Genomic DNA, 24,332 nt, shown 5'->3' with positions numbered 1-24,332 from the left:
AATGCCATACACACAGTCAAGCAGTCCAGTGCCAGAGGCAGCAAAGCAACCCCAAAACATCAGGGAACCTCCGCCATGTTTGACTGTAGGGACCATGTTCTTTTCTTTGAATGCCTCTTTTTTTTTTTCTCCTGTAAACTCTATGTTGATGCCTTTGCCAAAACTTACCTAAAAAAGCCTAAAACGTTTTGGAAGAATGTTCTCTGGTCAGATGAGACAAAAGTACAGCTTTTTGGGCAAACTCCAGCCTGGCTTTTTTATGTCTCTGGGTAAGAAGTGGGGTCTTCCTGGGTCTCCTACCATACAGTCTCTTTTCATTCAGATGCCGACGGACAGTACGGGTTGACACTGTTGTACCCTCGGACTGCAGGGCAGCTTGAACTTGTTTGGATGTTAGTCGAGGTTCTTTATCCAACATCCGCACAATCTTGCGTTGAAATCTCTTGTCAATTTTTATTTTCCGTCCACATCTAGGGAGGTTAGCCACAGTGCCATGGGCTTTACACTTCTTGATGACACTGCGCACGGTAGACACAGGAACATTCAGGTCTTTGGAGATGGACTTGTAGCCTTGAGATTGCTCATGCTTCCTCACAATTTGGTTTCTTAAGTCCTCAGACAGTTCTTTGGTCTTCTTTCTTTTCTCCATGCTCAATGTGGTACACACAAGGACACAGGACAGAGGTTGAGTCAACTTTAATCCATGTCAACTGGCTGCAAGTGTGATTTGGTTATTGCCAACACCTGTTAGGTGCCACAGGTAAGTTACAGGTGCTGTTAATTACACAAATTAGAGAAGCATCACATGATTTTTCGAACAGTGCCAATACTTTTGTCCACCCCATTTTTATGTTTGGTGTGGAATTATATCCAATTTGGCTTTAGGACAATACTTTTTGTGTTTTTTTGTCATTTAAAACAAATTGAATGAAGATAATAACAAAGAATTTGTGTTTGCAATCATTTTCAGGAAGAAACTGAGTATTATCTGACAGAATTGCGGGGGTGTCAATACTTTTGGCCACAACTGTATAATAATCCTTGGACAGTTCGGACAAACACAGAAAAGTGCCCCTTTATGGAGGTGACAGAAAATCTGTTTAGTCACTTTAGCGTCATAGTATCAGCTCTAATCCAATGGTGAGAGAGCGATTTACCCTGAAGAGTCACAAATTGTGAGGTTGTTAAAAAAAATTATATTTAGGGGTTTTTGTGTTTCCTCCATATAAGAATCGCAATGGTTTTGTTCCTTTTCTGGTGATAAATACAAACAACCCAACTATGAAAGACGGGAACCAAGAAAACATATATTACTCTCATAGTACGGGGCCTCCCACACAGTATAATGTTCCCCCAGTACCACCATCACCAAATTTATTTTGTTACATGTAAATACCTGTTTTTGATGTTTTTCATTTAATATCTGGAAGCCTACTGGAAAATGCTCAAAAAAAAAAATCATATCCAGAGGTAAAAAACCCTGTACATGGACACATTGTTATCAAATATCTCTTGTCTTGTTGTTCTTACAAAAAATCTTTTATGAAAGCCTCAAACTTCTGTGTGTGAATCAGACCTGAGATCTAACGTGATAGAAGATTACATTGCGTGAAGACGGGAAACCTTCATATAGACGGCCGGTGGTGATGGAGTCAGTGACGGACTCTGGACAAATCTGTTTCTAGAGCCGTAGTAGAAGATGAAGATGTCGTCCTCATCATGAAGTAGTTATTTCTCCTGTCACGTGTAATGAATATCTCCTGCAGTATTGCTAATGCCGATTCCAGGGTCGGTAAATGAGACGAGAATTAGCGTTATGGAAGATGAGTCTATGAGGAACGTATTCAGCTGCCGACTCCGAGGAACAAACTGCTTGTTGTTTGTGGCCTAAATATATAGGTTTTATTAGATGTCAGGAAAAAAGCTGAATGTTGTAAAATAATAAATCTCATATGTTTCCCTTATTATCTCCAGTAATTGTATTATTACACAGGATTTTTATGATGTTACATCGGCTCATCATCTTCTCATTCAGGTCTCTACAATATCGGATCCTCTCAGTGAAGATCTTCTATATAAGAGAACTTTCCTGATATTCCCATCAATATGGATATAGACACAGACAAGATGGCGGTGAGGATATTACACCTCACCCTAGAGATCCTCTTCCGGCTTACTGGAGAGGTGAGAGATTCTGATGACGTCACATTACATCATTCTTATCTATGGGAATAACAGATGGACAGAACTGGAGAGGTGAGGACTCTGGAAATGTCTGTAGTGAGATTTATTAATGTGTCTCTCCATAACCAGGATTACAACGTAGTGAAGAAGACCTCTAGTGATCGCTGTCAGGACCCTGTGTCTGAGGGACGGGGAAAACCCCTGAGCCCAATCACGGAGCCCCCACCTCACCCTCTGGTAAATGAGGACATCAATGACCAGAAGATCCTAGAACTCATCTACAAGATGATGGAGCTGCTGACTGGAGAGGTGACACTGCTGGGAATGCTGGGACATTATATGCTAAAGCTATGAAGAGATTGGGGGGATGACTGTATCATTGTATGTGTCAGGTTCCTATAAGGTGTCAGGATGTCGCCGTCTATTTCTCTATGGAGGAGTGGGAGTACTTAGAAGGACACAAACATGTGTACAAGGACTTCATGCTGAAGGTTACTCAGCCCCTCACATCACCAGGTAATAGACAGGACTAAATACACACACGGTCTATAATTATCTGTATGTAAAGAATGAATTCAGTTCCTGTATGTGTTTCCTCCAGATCTATCCAGTGAGAGGACAACACCAGAGAGATGTCCCCGTCCTCTTCTACCACAGGCCTGTAAACAAGAAGATCCCAATGTTCCTCAGGATCATCAGGTAGATGGAGAGAAGGTGTCATGAGACCTCCCCTATGATGTGTAGACGGCTGTGAAGGTTTTGTGCTCAGTCTTGTTTTGTCCTCCAGTATTATGTTTTACTAGATTGTGGCCCGATTCTAACGCATCGGGTATTCTAGAATATGCATGTCCCCGTAGTATATGGACAATGATGATTCCAGGATTCGCGGCAGACTGTGCCCGTCGCTGATTGGTCGAGGCAACCTTTATGACATCATCGTCGCCATGGCAACCATTATGACATCTACGTCGATACTGTGCTCGTTGCTGATTGGTCGAGGCCTGGCGGCCTCGACCAATCATAGACGCGGGATTTCCTGGACAGACAGACAGACGGAAAAACCCTTAGACAATTATATATATATAGATACTTGTGTAATGAGAACGGTGGAGATGGCAGGATTAGAGCTGATCATAGATGTGACTTCTCCATCTGTCTGTGACTTTTACAATATTTGTTTCAGGGTAAAGATCTGACCCATATTAATACTGCAGAGACATATGTGAGGGGTGATGAGTGGTGTAAAGAGGAGATTCCTACAGATAACCGCCCAGGTAAGTAGTTACTACTAAATGCAGAGAAGTCACAGATTCTTCTCAGTCCCTGACTGTGGCTGCTTTATCGATGTTGTAGTCCAAATCACAGTCAAGTGATCACCATTTTGCCTCCAGATCACAACATTTTCCTCCACCCAAAACTGATCAAATGACTATGTGCATTGAAAGACCTTTTCTGTAGAACATTAACACCTGGACAATCCATCTACCCCCTGGGATTAGAAGATGCTGACCCTTACCTGCCCAGATCTGTAAACTACAAAGCCAAATGACAGCGTACATAGATTGTGCTAACAAGTTGGAAAATCACTTGAATTAAAATATTATAATGGGCCTGTAAGAGAAAGTGGAGGGTTATGATGCAGTTGTCTTCCTAGAATCCTGATATCTCATTGGATGAATCTACCTTCTCCCCCTTCTGTGCTTCTGAATGTGCTGATATGGTCCCTAAAAAAACAGGTCGTCTTTCTGACACTTCAGTTTTATGATCGACAATATTGAATATGCAGTGAGGCAAAGTGTGAATTTCTGTACAGTAACAAGTTTCCCTTTATCCTGACCTTTTAGTTTCTTTTAAAACCTAATAATTTTAAATAGGATTGTGATAAACTACGCCAAAAAAATTACACCTGTGATGTGATATACCTCTAAGCTGTGCGTGGCTGATGGATGTAATATAAGTTAATTCTCGTGTGCATGATATCTGTTAGCATGGTTCGAGCCCTGGTTTCATGGATTTGCAGTGTCCGCTAGGACCATGGGGTACTCGGTACTGGGCCGGTACTTAAAGGGATGCGTCACGGCAGCAGTGCGTCCAATAAAAGGAGATTGAAGTGTAGTGGGACATAAATTCTAAAGATTAATGTTTGTGATGCCACCTGTGGTACTCAGCCAGGGATGGCCGACACTGCTTTAGGCCGGTTTCACACGTCCGTGGTTCCGGTACGTGATGTGACAGTTTCCTCACGTACCGGAGACACTGACTCACGTAGACACATTAAAATCAATGTGTCTCTGCACATGTCAGGACTGTGTGTACGTTTGAAAAACACGGGGACATGTCAGTGTTCGTGGGAGCGCACGTATTACACGGACCCATTAAAGTCAATGGGTCCGTGTACAACACGTACCGCACACGGATGCTGTCCGTGTGCAGTCGGTGTGAAGTGCAGGAGACAGCGCCACAGTAAGCGCTGTCCCCTGTTATGTTGCGGTGGTTTAGGAGCAACATGGAACGAGCTCTGAAGGAAAGTGGTAACTGTACTGACCGCAGTCCCTAAGCTCAACACCACACTAGACGTAGCTGTGGGATGCTCCTAACTCTCCCTAGGCACCTCGTCACCGCCTAAGAGCTGACTACCCCTAAAGATAGAAGCAGGAAAACTATCTTGCCTCAGAGAAAATCCCCAAAGGATAGATTAGTCCCCCACAAATAATGACTGTGAGTGGAGAGGGAAAAGACATACACAGAATGAAACCAGGATGAGCACAGGAGGCCAGTCTAACTTGATAGATAGGACAGGATGGAATACTGTGCGGTCAGTATAAAACACTACAAAAATCCACGCAGAGTTTACTGAAAATCTCCACACCTGACTAAAGGTGTGGAGGGTAAATCTGCTTCCCAGAGCTTCCAGCAAGACAGAATCAATTCATACTGATAACGCTGGACAAACATAGAAGCACAGAACGGATAAGTCCACAATCTGTGAACAGAAAAGAGCAAGCAAAAACTTAGCTTTGCTGAACTGGTCAGGATAACAGGGAACTCCAAAGAGATGTGAATCCAACCAGGAACCATTTACAAGTGGCACTGGCTGAAGGACAGAGCAGGCATAAATAGCCGAGCAGAAAAGACGATCAGTGGAAGCAGCTGAAGACAGCTAACTCCAAGGAGCAGCCATACCACTTGAAACCACAAGAGGGAGCCCAAGAGCAGAACTCACAAAAGTGCCACTTACAACCACCGGAGGGAGCCCAAGAGCGGAATTCACAACAGTACCCCCCCCTTGAGGAGGGGTCACCGAACCCTCACCAGAGCCCCCAGGCCGATCAGGACAAGCCAAGTGAAAAGCACGAACCAAATTGGTGGCATGGACATCGGAGGCAACAACCCAAGAATTATCCTCCTGACCATAACCCTTCCACTTGACAAGATACTGAAGCCTCCGCCTCGAAAAACGAGAATCCAAAATCTTCTCAACCTCATATTCCAACTCTCCCTCAACCAACACCGGGGCAGGAGGGTCAACCGAGGGAACAACGGGCAGTTGAACACCACGCTCCACTGGTTCATGCTATGCAGTTTTCTATTAGACTGTGAAATGTCATTGTCTTGATTAATAATTCAATTTTTTTTACTTTACTTGCAGTTTAAACAGAAATGTTAAAAAATAACAAATTCAAGGATGTTTTATTTAAAAATAATAATTGGTTTTATTTTTGGCAGATGACTGCACCAGATCAGATGGACAGCTAACATCTTCCATTTTTAAATCAGATGATTTTGAGATCCCAGAGGACACAACTGAAGTGAATGCCATTACTTCAGCTATACTGTCATCCCCTCACAGCAAAGATCTGTCATCTGATCCTTTGAAACAGGTCCTGTTTTCTGACTCATTACCAACTGCAAAGTCAAAGCCATTTTCATGTTCAGAATATGGAAATAATTTTGGTCTTGAAAAGTATTGTCTTAAACATCAAAAAATTCACACAGCAGAGAATAGGTTTTCTTGTTCCAAGTGTGGGAAATGTTTTAACCATAAATCAGATCTTGGTAGGCACCAGAGAACTCACACAGGAGAGAAGCCATTTTCATGTTCAGAATGTGAAAAATGTTTTAACCAGAAATCAAATCTCGTCAGTCACCAGAGAACTCACACAGGGGAGAAGCGATTTTCATGTTCAGAATGTGGAAAATATTTTATCCATAAATCAGCTTTGGTAATGCACCAGAGAATTCACACAGGGGAGAAGCCTTTTTCATGTTCAGAATGTGAGAAATATTTTAAACAGAAAGGGAATCTTGTTAAACACCAAAGAACTCACACAGGGGAGAAGCCTTTTTCATGTACAGAATGTGGGATATGTTTTAACCAGAAAGCACATCGTGATGACCACCAGAGAACTCACACAGGGGAGAAGCCTTTTTCATGCTCAGAATGTGCAAAACAGTTTAACCGGAAATCAGTTTTGGTTAAGCACCAGAGAACTCACACAGGGGAGAAGCCTTATTTGTGTTCTGAATGTGGGAAATGCTTCATCCAGAAATCGGCTTTGGTTAACCACCAGAAAATTCATACAGGTGAGAAGCCTTTTTCCTGTTCACAATGTGGAAAATGTTTTAATCGGAAAGTGCATCTTGGTAGCCACCAGAGAACCCACACAGAAGAGAGGCCTTTTTCATGTTCAGAATGTGGGAAATGTTTTAACCATAAATCAGATTTTGTTAAGCACCAAAGAATTCATACAGGGGAGAAGCCATTTTCATGTTTAGAATGTGGGAAATGTTTTAACCATAAATTTAACCTTATTATACACCAAAGAACCCACACAGGGGAGAAGCCTTTTTCGTGTTTAGAATGTGGGAAATGTTTTAACCATAAATCAGGTTTGGTTAAGCACCAGAAAACCCACACAGGGGAAAAGCCTTTTTCCTGTTCAGAATGTGGGAAATGTTTTAGCCAGAAATCACATCTTAATAGACATCAGATGAGCCATACAGGGAAGAAGCCTTTTTCATGTTCAGAATGTGAGAACTGTTTTGCAGAGAAGTCGCTGCTTATTAAACATCAGCGAACCCACACAGGGGAGAAACCTTTTTCATGTTCAGAATGTGGAAAATATTTTGTGAAGAAATCATCTCTTCTTAGTCACCAGAGCAGTCACACAGGGTAGAAGCCTTTTTCATGTTCTTAATGTGGGAATTGTTTTACAAGGAAATCAACTCTAAATAAACATCAGAGAAGTCACAAAGGGGAGAAACCTTTTTCATGTTCCGAATGTTGGAAATGATTTAACTAAAAATGTTACCTTCTTAAAGGGGATGTCCACTTGTTCTACTGCTTCTTATCATACCTCATGTTTGGCCTTGCTAAAATAAAAACACTCACACTCACCTTCCAAGCCAGTACCGTTGCAGCTGTGTCTGCATTCACTTTCCCAGGGCTCATGAGAGATTGTTACATCACAAGAGCCCTACACCCAATCGGCACCCGCTTCACTGGCCCCGCCTCCGGACTTTTTCTTATTATTCAGTGTGTTCAAATGTGGGTATAGTAATGCACTGAATGCAAGTGCAGACATCACTGGAACAGCTCCGGTATGGAAGATTTGTGTAAGTGTTTTTAACTGCAGCAAGGAATGAGAAGGGTTTTGTCCAAATAGTGCACAACCCCTTTAAAGATCAAAAATCCCACCCAGGGAAAAGCCATTATCATACTTAGATTGTGAAAAATGAATTACTGGAAAATAATTTTTTGTTAAACTCAGATAGAGAGAAACTATGTTATTGACAAATTGTACAAAAACATATCACAGGCAGTCATATAATTAAATGAGTAAAGGAAATTACTTTAGAATTTATTGTATTTTTTATTATAAGATACACTTTTATCAAGAAAACATTTAGCTAAATAAGTGAGTTCATCTTTTAGACAGGAGGCAGCTTCAGATTCATGTGGCAAAGGAAAATGCTGAGACAGATTCTGATAATTGGGAGACCTGCTTTCCTCCAACCTCACACTTATCTAAGTGATTGGTGCAGAGCAGGAGAGGAAGATACTGGGACCTGCACAGAGCCTGACTAAGCAGCTGAAGAACCTTCCATCTGTCTGGCTCAAGGACCTTTCAGATCATGTAATGAATCACATGACCTGGAAGGAATTGCAAAGTCAGGTTATGTTTATACAGTGGATATGTATGGAAATGTGTATATTTAGTGATCTGTGTGTATGTAAATGTAACATACGTGGTAGTGGAACCACTGTGCCGCGGACCGAGGGGAGCTTGGAAGGGCATGACTAGGCGAACACCTGATTCTTCTTTAGAGCCCCTGATGGTGTGGTAAGATTTGGCTCCATATGGATGCTAGATGCTACTCCACAACAGACCTCTGACACACGGCAGTTGACCTCCAAAGGGACAGGATACTGGAACGGCCAGGAATGGGAAGGTACAACTGGTATACAGGTACTGGCAGGCATGGTTGGTATACAGGTACAGCTGGTAGGCAGAAACAGCAGCTACAGGCACGCACAGCTGGTAGACAAGAACATCAGGTACTGGCAGGCACGGCTGGTATACAGAAAGACATGGTGGGAACCTGACAACTAGAAAGCATGCAAAGTAAAAAAAAAAAATACATTGCTCAGGCACCTTCCAACAGGTGGAGGTATCTTAAATATTTGTCTCCCAGCCATTGGCTGGAGACACTTTAGGACGGTGTGCGCTGTCAATTTAAGAGCCTGGGAGCTTGCATGCTCTAATTGCAGTGCCCAGAGATCTCCCAGATCTGTGCATACCCTGGGAGATCACAGCTGCAGGAGGACGTGAGGGCCGGGGCAGTGAGTGAGTCGTGTCCCTTCCAGAGGAAAGGAGGATGGAAGTTGCGAAGGAAAGCCAAAGCTACTGTATTCCTTCCTTTACTCCCCCTCTTCTTCAAGTTCACAAGAAATCTCTCCATAAGGAGAGGGTCATGGATGTTTTCCTTGGGCTCCCACAACCTCTCCTCAGGACCGAACCCCTTCCAATCCACAAGAAAAAGGGCTTTTCCTATTATCCTTTTAGTAGCCAGAACATTCTCTACCTTGAAAACATCTTTAGACATTACTGGAGCAGGAGTTGCACCCGGATCCTTGAAGTTGGAGCTAAAGATAAAAGGCTTGAGGAGAGATATGTGGAATAAGTTGGGGATACGTAAAGCGACTGGAAGCTTGAGCTTGTGGGAAACGGCATTAATGTGCTTGAGAACCTCAATAGGACCAATAAAACTAGGACCCAGTTTGCATGAATAGTCACTTCAAGAAAAAACCGTTCACAAATGCATGACTGTCTACTGATTGTTAAGAGATGTTTCACATGTGGTCACTGCGCGGCCTGTTCCCACATCATGCCTGGTAAGGTCTTTATAAGTAATGTCACAGGTAAACAATGTACCAGAGATTTTATCAACTGCAGTAGCAGAGGTGTGGTATACAAGGCTACGTGTGACTGTGGCATAGAGTATGTGAGAAAGATGATCAGGGAATTTAAACACAGGATAGGTTACCACATAGGGGGCATCCTACACAAGAGGAATACACCCACATCATGCCATATTAATAACTGCCACTGTGGCAACGTCAAATGTATTACATGTATGGGTATTGAGAAAGTCCCTAAACCACTCAGAAGAGGTAACTGTGATTGATTGATCCTGCAAAAGGAAATGAGATGGATGTTTTATAATAATCTTTATATAGTGCCAACATATTCAGCAGCTCTTTACAGTTTGCACACATTATCATCGTTGTCCCCGATGGGGCTCACAATCTACAGTCCTTATCAGTATGTCTTTGGAATGCGGAAAAACTGGAGTACCCGGAGGAAATCCACTCAAACACGGGGAGAACATACAAACTCCTTGGTGGGATTTGAACCCATGGCACCGGCGCTGCAAGGCTGCAGTGCTTACCACTGAGCCACCTTGCTGCTTTACCTCAAAACTGTAGTCTCTGGAGGCCTGAATAACCAACTTAATTATGGATGCTTTGTCTGAATAACCCTCGTCTACCACGATCATATTGACTTGCTGAAAATAGTTCCAACAATTTTTTTTGGATTCCTCCTAAAAAAAAACCTTTATCCTGTATTGCTGCTTACTAATGAGGTATTACAACTATTCTACCTCACATTGTGGGCCATTCTTTACCTCTGCTGTTCCTTATTTTATGATTGAATTAAATTATTCAATTAATACTAGTGCTGTTCTCAATGATCCCTCATTTACCATATTTTTTTCCAAGGATGCCATTGCATCCAAGTGTTACCTTATTAAAAATGAAAAATAAATGGGATCATTGGAGATGAATGTTCCTTAAGAGTCACCTTTTTTCCTAGATAATTTGACTATTTGAATATTATCGCTATAAATCATTCCTAAACTACTGTAGGGGCAGTATATACCCAGGCAGTGATTGTCTTGTTCAATTACATAGGAATATTTGCTGTCCTCAATATAGGAACTAAATGTTGGGAGCGCAATTGCGTTCCACAGACTCGATGTAGAAAGAGTAGAATTACAATCACTTTGTATGGAGAACTCTGAGGTGCCGGTGAAGTGGGATGGGAACCCCCGTAGCAAAGTAGTAATTAATCATCGAATACTCCTAATGAACATCTTTAGAAAATTTATTTCACCTAGTAAATGAGACAGTAGGACTGATATGGAAAAAGGGAATTCATCAAAAGTGGATAGAGACAGAGTCTAACATTCCGAGCTTGTCTGGGTCTTATTCATATTGTCGTTGTGAAAAAAAGAACTTGGCATGAGAATCAATTCCATATACAAGGAAATAAATTGCAAAACAGTTTAGTGCAAAATCCTGAAAAGTAAAAATTAGAAAATAATATATAATAAAAATAAAAGCATGACAACTAGAGTTGAGCGACTTTTACTTTTTTCGGATCGAGTCGGGTTTTGCGAAACCCGACTTTGTCAAAAGTCGGGTCGGGTGAAATCGGCCGATTATTGCGAAAAGTCGGGGGCCGACTGAAACCCGAAACCCAATGCAAGTCAATGGGGAATCAAAGTCGGCAGTGAGTGGAGGACAGGAAAACACCTACAGTGCCCATGTTAATGTCAAAACGATCAATTCTTATTATTTAAGCTTGTCAATCTTAATTTACTTTATAATAATAGTTAGGCATTGAAAACGGGGGGTCATTTGGCTAAAGTTGTGGGGGGGTAGGGCTGGCTCAAGATTTTCGTGGGTCCAGGAAACACGGAATATGTCACAGCGGTGGAGCAGGGAGAGGTAAGTATTTCAACTTTGCAAGTGCTGTGATCCTGAGCAAGCAGGGGGGGCCCACTCATTGGCACTGGCACAGGTCCCCTCATAGTACAGTGGTGTGTTTGACGCCGGGTGGCGCCTCCCACTGGCAGAGACACTTTGAGGGGCTGTGCCAGTGACGTCACCAACGAGTATGCCCCCCCCACCTGATGAAGGAACCTGCACTTTCATCTGCACCTTTCTCTTTGTCCCCGTGTAAGGTGGTATAGTATGTGGGAAGGGGAACCTGACTTTCAGCAGGGTCAGATTCTGGCTGTGTAGAGTGCAAGGGGAATGTAGTGGTCTGGGTCAATGTACCAGCAGACTCATCTATCACTGGCTGGGCAATGGGCAGGATGAGGAGGAAACACAGATATAGGTCCAAATAATAAAGTAGGCTAAATGCAGTTCAAAATGGGTAACAGGACTAAACAGGCGGCATTGCTTTGTTCAGTGGAGGACAACTGTAATGAGTGGCAGACACAGTAGGCCCAAATAATATAGTAGGCTAAATGCAGTTCAAAATTGGTAACAGGACTAAACAGGCGGCATTGCTTTGTTCAGTGGAGGACAACTGTAATGAGTGGCAGACATAGTTAGTAGGCCCAAATAATAAAGTAGGCTAAATGCAGTTCAAAATTGGTAACAGGACTAAACAGGTGGCATAGCTAAGTACAGGGGTGGACTCCTCTGCTGAGTAGCAGACAGTGGTAGTAGGCACAAAGTATGCCATTGAAGGGTTTAACAGCACAGACTACACAGTGGTGGAGCAGGGAGAGGTAAGTATTGCAAGTGGTAGAGCACTGTTCGAACTGGGGGGGAACACTCTCGTGGATGGCGGTGCTGGCACAGGGCCCCACATATTACGACGGTGTGTCTGACGTTGGTTGTGCACCACCACCGTCAGAGACACTTCATTGTACTATGAGGGACCCTGTGCCAGTGCCGTCGCCCAAGAGTGGGCACACCCACCTGTCCAGGCAAACGGCACTCGCACGTGTGCTTGCGCCAGGTGGTGACCACGGCCCTGTGGGGGGAGTCAGCCCATTTAGGGAGGTATAAAAATGGCCTATGGTGGACATTCAGCAGCTGCAAATGGAGGAATTGGAGCAGTCAGTAAGAGGAGGCCAAAAGCAAGACATTTTTTCGGCAAGCTACGTGTCAGCAGGGGAAGGTGGGGCAAAATAATTTGAAATCCATGATTGGTTCATTTTATTGAAGGTTAGATCATCAATATTCTGGATAGCCAGACGTGTCCTTTTTTTCGGTCAGTATTGAACCAGCAGCACTGAAGACTCTTTCTGATAGCACACTAGCAGCAGGGCAAGCAAACTCCTGTAATGCATATTCTGTCAATTCTGGCCAGGTGTCTATTTTTGATACCCAGTAATCAAAGGGGAATGACCTGTGAGGGAGAACATCGATAAGGGAGGAAAAGTAGTTCATAACCATACTGGACAAATGATGTCTCCTGTCACTTTGAATCGATGCAGCAGTACCTGTCGTGTCAGCGATCATTGCGAAATCACTCCACAAACTGCTCATAAAACCTCTCTGTCCAATGCCACTTCGGATTTGCGCACCTCTAACACCTCTGCCATGTTGCCCCCTACGGCTCGTGTAAGAACCATCACTGCCGCTGAGTGCTGGGAATGCCTGAAACAAACGGTCTACAAGAGTTGCTTGTTTGGTAGCCAATATTTGTTCAAGGTTCTCATGTGGCATGATATTTTGTAATTTTCCTTTATATCGTGGATCCAGGAGGCAGGCCAACCAGTAATTGTCATCGGTCATCATTTTGATAATGCAGGGGTCCCTTTTAAGGATACACAAGGCATACTCAGCCATGTGGGCCAATGTTCCAGGTGTCAATTCACTGCTTGTGCTGGGTTGAGGAGCACTTTCTTGCAAATCAACATCAGTTGTGTCTTGCAAAAACCCCCTGAGAAGCATCCTCCTCCCATAAATATTCATCCCCATCATCCTCCTCTTCGTCCACCACCTCGTCCAGGAGAGTTACCTGAGCAGACAATGGCTGACTGTCATCAAGGCTTCCCTCCTCCTCGGCTGCAGATGCCAGCTCCTTAATGTGCGTCAAATTTTGCATCAGCAGACGCACTAGTGGGATGCTCATGCTTATGATGGCGTCATCTGCACTTACCAGCCGTGTGCATTCCTCAAAACACTGAAGGACTTGACAGAGGCCTTGTAGCTTTGACCACTGCACACCAGACAACTCCATGTCTGCCATCCAAGTGCCTGCCCGTGTATGTGTATCCTCCCACAAATTAATTACAGCTTGCCTCTGTTCGCACAGCCTCTGAAGCATGTGCAGTGTGGAGTTCCACCTTGTTGCAACGTCAATTATTAGGTAGGGTATATGATCTATATTTAGCTTCATTTGCGGTGAGGCGCCCTCTGCTGGCTGTTCATAGATCGTGGGAACTTACCTAGAAAGCTCCCAGGCTTTCTAGGAAAGTTCCCACGATCTAGGAACAGCCAGCAGAGGGCGCCTCACCGCAAATGAAGCTAAATATAGATCATTGACCTATATTTAGCTTCATTCCCCGGGGTTTTGCAGCAAGGAGCAGCCTGCATTAGCGGAACTCCTTGCTGCAAAATGTTTTAACCCCTTCAGAAGGATTTACATCGTTGGACTTTACAGATCTGCGGAAGGTAAGTATATTGTTGGTTTATTATGTTTTTTCTTTGACAGAACGAGGGTCTTCAGTGATTGGATTGGGCGTTAAATAAAATATTACAACAACCTTTGTTTTTATTTCATTAAAATAATTTTTAATAATGTGTGTGTGTGTTTTTTTTTTAACCCTTTCATTCAATTGGATTAATAATGGATAGGTGTCAAAATTGACGCCTCTCCATTATTAATTAGGCTTAATGTCACCTTACAATAGCAAGGTGGCATTAACCCTTCATTACCCCATATCCCACCTCTACACAGGAATGGGAAGAGAGTGGCCAAGTTCCAGAATAGGCGCATCTTCCAGATGTGCCTTTTCTGGGGTGGCTGGGGGCAGGTGTTTTTAGCCAGGGGGGGGCCAATAACCATGGACCCTCTCAAGGCTATTAATATCTGCCCTCAGTCACTGGCTTTACTACTCTGGCGGAGAAAATTGCGCGGGAGCCCACGCCAAATTTTTTCCGCCATTTAACCCTTTATTTTAAGAGCTAGAACGGCCAAATTTTGCAGATACACACTACTAACAGTAGTGTGGAATATGCAAAAAAAATGGTGATATGAGATGGTTTACTGTATGTTAACCATGTCTCATATCATGTCGGGTTTTAGGAAGGAGAATGCAAAAGCCGGTAATTGAATTACCGGCTTTTTGCTATATCGCGGCTGTATGAAGTAAGAATATATATACATATATGTGTCTCACTGACATATATATATACCTATTCTATGTGTACATATTTATTCTACCTATTCTACTGTAAGCTGTCAGTGTGATTTTACTGTACACCGCACTGAATTACCGGCTTTTCTCTGTAACAGCGCTGCATATTTCTCGCAAGTCACACTGCTGGTCCGTGTGTAATCCGTATTTTTGGGGCTTCCATAGACTTTAATTGGCGTTTTATTTGCGCAATACGGTGACAAACGCAGCATGCTGCGATTTTCTACAGCCGTAGAAAGCCGTATAATACTGATCAGTAAAATACGGCAGATAGGAGCAGGGGCATAGAGAATAATTGTGCCGTATTTTTTGCGAGTTTTACGGACGTAGTTTCTGCGCTCTTACGTCCGTAAAACTCGCAAGTGTGACGCCGGCCATATACGACAAACTAACAGAACTGACGCAGATCCACTTAGTGCCAATTTAAATCTCCTTTTTTCGGGGGGGAAACTGCAACAAAACTCAGGCCCAGTGTATTACACTACACAATGTAAGTGGCAGAATGTGGCTGGAAGATGTACGACAAACTAACAGAACTGACGTAGATCCACTTAGTGCCAATTTAAATCTCCCTTTTTTTGGTAAGACTGCACCAAAACTCAGGCCTAGTGTATTACACTACACAATGTAAGTGGCAGAACGTGGCTGGAAGCAGGGCCGACTGGGACTAAAATTCAGCCCTGGCATTTGAAGTCGCACAGGCCCACATGTCACATGGTGACTGTATAATATCTTTGTACACTTGTAGGTTACAAGAAGTGAGGGGAGTGTAACACGACTATATAACATATAATTACAGCTGTATCCAGCATTGCAGCTCAGCCCCCATAGAATGTAATGCAGCCAGTCCCCATAGAATGTAATGCAGCAAGTTCCCATAGAATGTAATGCAGCACAGCCCCATAGAATGTAATGTAGCCCAGCCCCATAGAATGTGATGCAGCCAGCCCCCATAGAATGTAATGCAGCACAGGCCCCATAGAATGTAATGCAGCACAGCCCCCATAGAATGTAATGCAGCACAGCCCCCATAGAATGTAATGCAGCACAGCCCCCATAGAATGTAATGCAGCCAGTCCCCATAGAATGTAATGCAGCACAGCCCCATAGAATGTAATGCAGCCAGTCCCCATAGAATGTAATGCAGCACAGCCCCATACAATGTAATGCAGCCAGCCCCCATAGAATGTAATGCAGCCAGCCCCCATAAAATGTAATGCAGCACAGACCCCATAGAATGTAATGCAGCCAGTCCCTATAGAATGTAATGCAGCCAGTCCCCATAGAATGTAATGCAGCACAGCCCCATAGAATGTAATGCAGCCAGTCCCCATAGAATGTAATGCGGCACAGCCCCATAGAATGTAATGCAGCCAGCCCCCATAGAATGTAATGCAGCACAGCCCCATAGAATGTAATACAGCACAGCCCCCATAGAATGTAATGCAGCACAGCCCCATAGAATGTAATGCAGCACAGCCCCATAGAATGTAATGCAGCCAGTTCCCATAGAATGTAATGCAGCACAGACCCCATAGAATGTAATGTAGCCAGCCCCCATAGAATGTAATGCAGCACAGCCCCATAGAATGTAATACAGCACAGCCCCCATAGAATGTAATGCAGCACAGCCCCCATAGAATGTAATGCAGCACAGCCCCATAGAATGTAATGCAGCACAGCCCCATAGAATGTAATGCAGCCAGTTCCCATATAATGTAATGCAGCACAGCCCCATAGAATGTAATGCAGCCAGACCCCATAGAATGTAATGCAGCACAGCCCCATAGAATGTAATGCAGCCAGCTCCCATAGATTGTAATGCAGCACAGCCCCATAGAATGTAATGCAGCCAGCCCCCATAGAATGTAATGCAGCACAGACCCCATAGAATGTAATGCAGCCAGTCCCCATAGAATGTAATGCAGCCAGTCCCCATAGAATGTAATGCAGCACAGGCCCATAGAATGTAATGCAGCCAGCCGCCATAGAATGTAATGCAGCACAGCCCCATAGAATGTAATGCAGCCAGTCCCCATAGAATGTAATGCAGCACAGCCCCATACAATGTAATGCAGCCAGCCCCCATAGAATGTAATGCAGCCAGCCCCCATAAAATGTAATGCAGCACAGACCCCATAGAATGTAATGCAGCCAGTCCCTATAGAATGTAATGCAGCCAGTCCCCATAGAATGTAATGCAGCACAGCCCCATAGAATGTAATGCAGCCAGTCCCCATAGAATGTAATGCGGCACAGCCCCATAGAATGTAATGCAGCCAGCCCCCATAGAATGTAATGCAGCACAGCCCCATAGAATGTAATACAGCACAGCCCCCATAGAATGTAATGCAGCACAGCCCCATAGAATGTAATGCAGCACAGCCCCATAGAATGTAATGCAGCCAGTTCCCATAGAATGTAATGCAGCACAGACCCCATAGAATGTAATGTAGCCAGCCCCCATAGAATGTAATGCAGCACAGCCCCATAGAATGTAATACAGCACAGCCCCCATAGAATGTAATGCAGCACAGCCCCCATAGAATGTAATGCAGCACAGCCCCATAGAATGTAATGCAGCACAGCCCCATAGAATGTAATGCAGCCAGTTCCCATATAATGTAATGCAGCACAGCCCCATAGAATGTAATGCAGCCAGACCCCATAGAATGTAATGCAGCACAGCCCCATAGAATGTAATGCAGCCAGCTCCCATAGATTGTAATGCAGCACAGCCCCATAGAATGTAATGCAGCCAGCCCCCATAGAATGTAATGCAGCACAGACCCCATAGAATGTAATGCAGCCAGTCCCCATAGAATGTAATGCAGCCAGTCCCCATAGAATGTAATGCAGCACAGGCCCATAGAATGTAATGCAGCCAGCCGCCATAGAATGTAATGCAGCACAGCCCCATAGAATGTAATGCAGCACAGCCCCCATAGAATGTAATGCAGCACAGCCCCATAGAATGTAATGCAGCCAGTTCCCATAGAATGTAATGCAGCACAGACCCCATAGAATGTAATGTAGCCAGCCCCCATAGAATGTAATGCAGCACAGCCCCATAGAATGTAATACAGCACAGCCCCCATAGAATGTAATGCAGCACAGCCCCCATAGAATGTAATGCAGCACAGCCCCATAGAATGTAATGCAGCACAGCCCCATAGAATGTAATGCAGCCAGTTCCCATATAATGTAATGCAGCACAGCCCCATAGAATGTAATGCAGCCAGACCCCATAGAATGTAATGCAGCACAGCCCCATAGAATGTAATGCAGCCAGCTCCCATAGATTGTAATGCAGCACAGCCCCATAGAATGTAATGCAGCCAGCCCCCATAGAATGTAATGCAGCACAGACCCCATAGAATGTAATGCAGCCAGTCCCCATAGAATGTAATGCAGCCAGTCCCCATAGAATGTAATGCAGCACAGGCCCATAGAATGTAATGCAGCCAGCCGCCATAGAATGTAATGCAGCACAGCCCCATAGAATGTAATGCAGCCAGTCCCCATAGAATGTAATGCAGCACAGCCCCATACAATGTAATGCAGCCAGCCCCCATAGAATGTAATGCAGCCAGCCCCCATAAAATGTAATGCAGCACAGACCCCATAGAATGTAATGCAGCCAGTCCCTATAGAATGTAATGCAGCCAGTCCCCATAGAATGTAATGCAGCACAGCCCCATAGAATGTAATGCAGCCAGTCCCCATAGAATGTAATGCGGCACAGCCCCATAGAATGTAATGCAGCCAGCCCCCATAGAATGTAATGCAGCACAGCCCCATAGAATGTAATACAGCACAGCCCCCATAGAATGTAATGCAGCACAGCCCCATAGAATGTAATGCAGCACAGCCCCATAGAATGTAATGCAGCCAGTTCCCATAGAATGTAATGCAGCACAGACCCCATAGAATGTAATGTAGCCAGCCCCCATAGAATGTAATGCAGCACAGCCCCATAGAATGTAATACAGCACAGCCCCCATAGAATGTAATGCAGCACAGCCCCCATAGAATGTAATGCAGCACAGCCCCATAGAATGTAATGCAGCACAGCCCCATAGAATGTAATGCAGCCAGTTCCCATATAATGTAATGCAGCACAGCCCCATAGAATGTAATGCAGCCAGACCCCATAGAATGTAATGCAGCACAGCCCCATAGAATGTAATGCAGCCAGCTCCCATAGATTGTAATGCAGCACAGCCCCATAGAATGTAATGCAGCCAGCCCCCATAGAATGTAATGCAGCACAGACTCCATAGAATGTAATGCAGCCAGTCCCCATAGAATGTAATGCAGCCAGTCCCCATAGAATGTAATGCAGCACAGGCCCATAGAATGTAATGCAGCCAGCCGCCATAGAATGTAATGCAGCACAGCCCCATAGAATGTAATACAGCACAGCCCCCATAGAATGTAATGCAGCACAGGCCCCATAGAATGTAATGCAGCACAGCCCCCATAGAATGTAATGCAGCCAGCCCCTATAGAATGTAATGCAGCACAGCCCCATAGAATGTAATGCAGCCAGCCCCCATAGAATGTAATGCAGCACAGCCCCATAGAATGTAATACAGCCAGCCTCCATAGAATGTAATGCAGCACAGACCCCATAGAATGTAATGCAGCCAGTCCCCATAGAATGTAATGCAGCACAGACCCCATAGAATGTAATGCAGCCAGTCCCCATAGAATGTAATGCAGCCAGTCCCCATAGAATGTAATGAAGCACAGCCCCATAGAATGTAATGCAGCCAGCCCCCATAGAATGTAATGCAGCACAGACCCTATAGAATGTAATGCAGCCAGTCCCCATAGAATGTAATGCAGCACAGCCCCATAGAATGTAATGCAGCCAGCCCCCATAGAATGTAATGCAGCCAGCCCCCATAGAATGTAATGCAGCACAGCCCCATAGAATGTAATGCAGCCAGTCCCCATAGAATGTAATGCAGCACAGCCCCATAGAATGTAATGCAGCACAGCCCCATAGAATGTAATGCAGCACAGCCCCATAGAATGTAATGCAGCCAGCCCCCATAGAATGTAATGCAGCACAGACCCCATAGAATGTAATGCAGCCAGTCCCCATAGAATGTAATGCAGCCAGTCCCCATAGAATGTAATGCAGCAAAGCCACCATACAATATAATGCAGCGCTGCCCAGCCCCATAGAATGTAATGCAGCCATGCCATGTAATAATAAATAAAAAAGAACACTGACTCTACTCACCTTTCCTCTTGCCCCGCGCTGCTCCTGGCTCCGGTCTCAGCAGCTGCAGTCTGCCCGCCCGGTCACACAGCAGGTGCGCGATTATATGATGTCATCGCGCACCCGCAGTGTAAGCGGCAGACAGAGCGGGGAATGATGGGAGAGGGAGCGACAGCAGACACTCTCTCCCCATCATTGCATTCAACTGTACCGGCGTCTATGACGCCGGTTTAGTTGAATGCAGGGTCGGGAGTGTGCCGACAGACTCGAGCGGCCCACTACTGCCATCGGCCCTTCTGGCATTTGCCAGAACTGCCTGATGGCCAGTCCGGCCCTGGCTGGAAGATATATGACAAACTAACAGAACTGACGTAGATCCACTTAGTGCCAATTTAAATCTCCCTTTTTTTTCCAGGGACAAAGCATTTCTTTGCAAAACGAGCGTCGGGTGCGGTGGACTCCTGGCTACTCCTCCATTGTCTGGTAAATATGTGTTGGTGTGCTATATAATATGCTAGATGAATGTCTGTATAGCTAACTATAGTCTTTTGGACACTTTGTTTATATGTGGATTTACATGGCATATTAGCCCCTTATACTGAGACCATATACTGAATCCTTATATAATACTTCATTAGGCTTTTTTGTTAGATTGCCATGCTATATTTAACCATTTCTTGAAATGTTTCATGTAATTTGTATGCAATGTGAGCTTTATGGATATACCAGTATATTTATGTATACATCTCTGTGACCTTTTGCCAGGTGTCTACCTTTTTTTCTGTGTTTGTCGTCTCTCACCTGCTGCCTATTTAGGCTCTTTTATGACAATTTATGGTTTTTCTTTGATACTAATAAAGTGGTTTTTCATATTATCAACGTGTGGTGCCTTTTTCTATTGGTATATATGTGCACATGATGAACAATGATAAAACTAAATACATTTTTAAAAAAAGGCTTACCGTCACCATCAGATGCTCCGCCGGTGAGATGGAAAAACGCAAATAGGTGTCCTTTCTTCGGATTAAGTCTCCAACACGTTCCACCAAGATGTCAAAGTGTTCAGGTCTCATGCGCACGTAGTTAAAAAACTTGTCCAGGTTCTGCCTCAACTCCATGTACAGCGTTGAATAGATTCCACGGGTCAATCGCTGTGCGTTGATGGATGTATCCAAAGGCGGCGAGGTCGACGTCGCTGATGAAGAATCCGCTCTCTTTCTGCCACCTTTACACAAACTATGATTGCCAACCTATTGGCCTCAAATGCAAAATCAGAATAGATGGTAACAATCTTTGCTAGAATTCCTTCCATTTCTGCCACTTGATCTAAACCCTGTCAAAGATGGGGTGTTAAAACACTCAATATATTGGCTTCCCTTATTTTCCAGTAGCCAATCACATTTGGGAGACTCCCATTTTTACGCATGGAAAACGGATCCGTTAAAAAAAACGGATGAAACGGATGAAAAAAACAGACAAGACGGATGCAACAGATCCAGTTTTTCGACGGAACTGTTTAGCGGATCCGTCGAAATACTGTATGCGTTGCATCCGTTTTTCACTATTTTTGATGCATCCATCGATATGTCGCACCGACGCATTATGACGGTCACCTGCCGACGGAAGTGTGAAAGAAGCCTTACTCACGCTGTTTGCTCTCCGGGAAAGGAGGCTTTCTAGAGTCAGTCATCCTTACAGGAATGTCCTGGGTCGGAGTTTATAGTGGAGTGGGGAAGATCACGTGAAGACAATCTAGGTGAACATAAATAATCATTTTTGTAAGCAACCCTGTGCTCAAGATATTAATTAGAAGATATAGTGAACCAAGTAAGAGATTCTACACATAGATGTGATTTATGCTTTTGTCCATTGACACTAGAGCATTTTGAGAAGATCTGAGGAGCGAGAAAATACAGAAGTACTGTGTGTATGGATGTGATTAAAATGTCAGACAAATGCTTCCCATGTGTGCACCACATGCTGTGTGAAAAGTGTCTATGTTTAGTTCACCAGTTTAGGTCATATAGTAACTCATCCTCATGGATTGATCAGAAGCTGGGTAGATATATTAGACTCTAGATGGTATATGCCAAGGTGGAAAGATAATACCACGCATTAATATTTTCTTATTGAACCCGGCGTGGATTCAGGAAAAGACCTTGCATATTCAGAGTCTAGTGAGGACTCAGATCCAGATGTATGAGCAGTATATAGCGTTTGTGGTTGGAACTGCGTTGTTCATAGTGATCTACTTTTTCAGGACAGTGTGCATCAGCATCAGGACAGAACAGAGGACTGCGGTTCAGCTTATTGCTTTGGAAGCAGGATTGCTGGCTATGATAGTAGACCAGTGGGATCCAGCTTATACATAACAGGGCTGAAGATAGGGGTCGCTACCTTTGACAGCTGTTATGGGTGCTAGACTAACCAGGTCAGGACAGATTATGAATCCGAGAGATAAGATAAAGGACCTGGTGCCTCTTGAGCAGGGAAATAAAGCAGATAAGGATACCGCTGATAATTCTAAAAATGCAGGACTGCCAAAGAATGGATGTTTGGATGCTGAGAAATGGAATCATTTAGGTAAGAAGCATGCCGCATGGATTGATAAATATGACTATGGGGTGCAAGTTGCAGCATGGATCAGAACCTCTGAATGACATTTAAATACTGAGAATGAGGAATGTGATGAAGTCAGAATGTATGTAACGCAATCTGCAGTGTCTCCACACACACAGGCAGCTGCCCCCCTCACAAAGTCAGTCCCTGTCTCCGCAGCTCCCTCCGCCCCTGTAACAGCAGGGGATGAGATCAGCCCCCTTCTGAAAACAGCCCATGGAAGGACGAAGCTGCGCAGATAGATTTCTTCTGTGTCTGCAGCCTCGGCATCTATATAATACCCTGCTTGCCTGACTCGTATAGCTTTATCTCCACCCCATCCCCGATGGGACTTTACAGCACTTGGACTCTGCTATGTGCAGACCCCGGTGATATACCAACAGCCAGGGGCCCCATGGGTGCCGGTCACGGGGGAAGAACTGAACCCCATGTCTGGACAGATGAAAACTAGCTCACTTGTATATGATGTTTTCCCTATCCCTGATGCTTCTCCTCCTCTATACTCATTACCATGGGTTGTCACATGGGTCCACAGACAGTTTCTCCACTTCAGTACGGAACAGCCCCAAATACAAAATTTAATTCCTACAGTGGGGAGAAATGAGGAAATATTTCACTTCCAGACAACCATTACCCGTCATAACTATGATTTGAAAAACCCCAGAGAAGCCGGATTTCTAAAAAAGTGTTTCTGACAGGATTGAAAGAAGATCTAAGAACGTAAGTGATGAGGGTACGGCCAGAACGTATATACAATCCTTTCTCATGTTTAGGGGGATAGAGGACTAAATTAACAGTAGGAAAGCAAAGATGCAGCAAAAGCCAACTCCTGTTATGGTGAATATACCTCCGGATGCATTTAATAATGCTGTGAAAACTGGGGTGCAGGTGGCAGGTATATATCACAGGGGAACAGGGGAAGAGAAGAAAAGGGATAGTTCACCCAGAGAAGAGTAAACAAAAATAGTGGTTCCCCCATGGGATGGCTGTCACACACTTAAAACTTCCTAATGGGAAATAATTAAAATGCCTGATTGATACAGGGTGAGACTTACTATTATAAGAAAAAGAACATGGCACAACCATTCATGACAGGAAAACCATCCAGGGTGTAGGAACAGTCCATCCCTTGCATAAAACAGAACCCATGAATGTGTGAGTAGCACGTACCACAGACTTGTGTGCCCAATTGCTAGTCTCAGATAAATGTCCTCTAAGCTTGATAGGTGCTAATATCCTGAGTGCGATGAATGCAGTTATTCAGTTTGGAAGAAAGGCATAAGGCTATGTGCACACGTTCAGGAATTCATGCAGAAAATTCCTGTGGAAATCCAGACATTTCTGCCAGATTTCCGCATGAAATCCGCATGTGGTTTTTTTTGCGTGTTTTTTGCGCGGTTTTGACGTGTTTTTTGCGCGGTTTTTCCCAGACATTTCCCAATGCATTAGACAGTGGGAAATCCGCGAAAAAAACCGCAAAATTAATGAACAGGTTCATTATTTTTCCGCAATGCGTTTTTCATGCGGAAAAACGCACATCATGTGCACAGAAATTGCGGATTCC

At 44.2% G+C, this 24,332-nt stretch overlaps 1 protein-coding gene across 1 annotated transcript in view; it reads left to right on the top strand.

Moving 5' to 3' along the window:
- The first annotated feature begins 1,009 nt into the window (after positions 1-1,009).
- Positions 1,010-24,332, top strand: part of LOC138666462 (zinc finger protein 850-like) — a 137,453-nt gene continuing 114,130 nt past the window's right edge. The window contains exons 1-8 of the mRNA XM_069754685.1: positions 1,010-1,140; positions 2,036-2,184; positions 2,314-2,493; positions 2,577-2,700; positions 2,786-2,883; positions 3,368-3,458; positions 5,911-7,357; positions 7,403-7,467. Of these exons, the coding sequence (XP_069610786.1) occupies positions 2,107-2,184; positions 2,314-2,493; positions 2,577-2,700; positions 2,786-2,883; positions 3,368-3,458; positions 5,911-7,357; positions 7,403-7,467 (2,083 nt within the window). The 5' untranslated portion in view covers positions 1,010-1,140; positions 2,036-2,106. The remainder of the gene's footprint in view (positions 1,141-2,035; positions 2,185-2,313; positions 2,494-2,576; positions 2,701-2,785; positions 2,884-3,367; positions 3,459-5,910; positions 7,358-7,402; positions 7,468-24,332) is intronic.

The sequence above is a fragment of the Ranitomeya imitator genome, chromosome 2 (assembly GCF_032444005.1).
Source record: "Ranitomeya imitator isolate aRanImi1 chromosome 2, aRanImi1.pri, whole genome shotgun sequence".
NCBI lineage: Eukaryota > Metazoa > Chordata > Amphibia > Anura > Dendrobatidae > Ranitomeya > Ranitomeya imitator.
The sequence above is the reverse complement of the archived record's forward strand: the minus strand, read 5'-3'. Positions and strand labels throughout refer to the sequence as shown.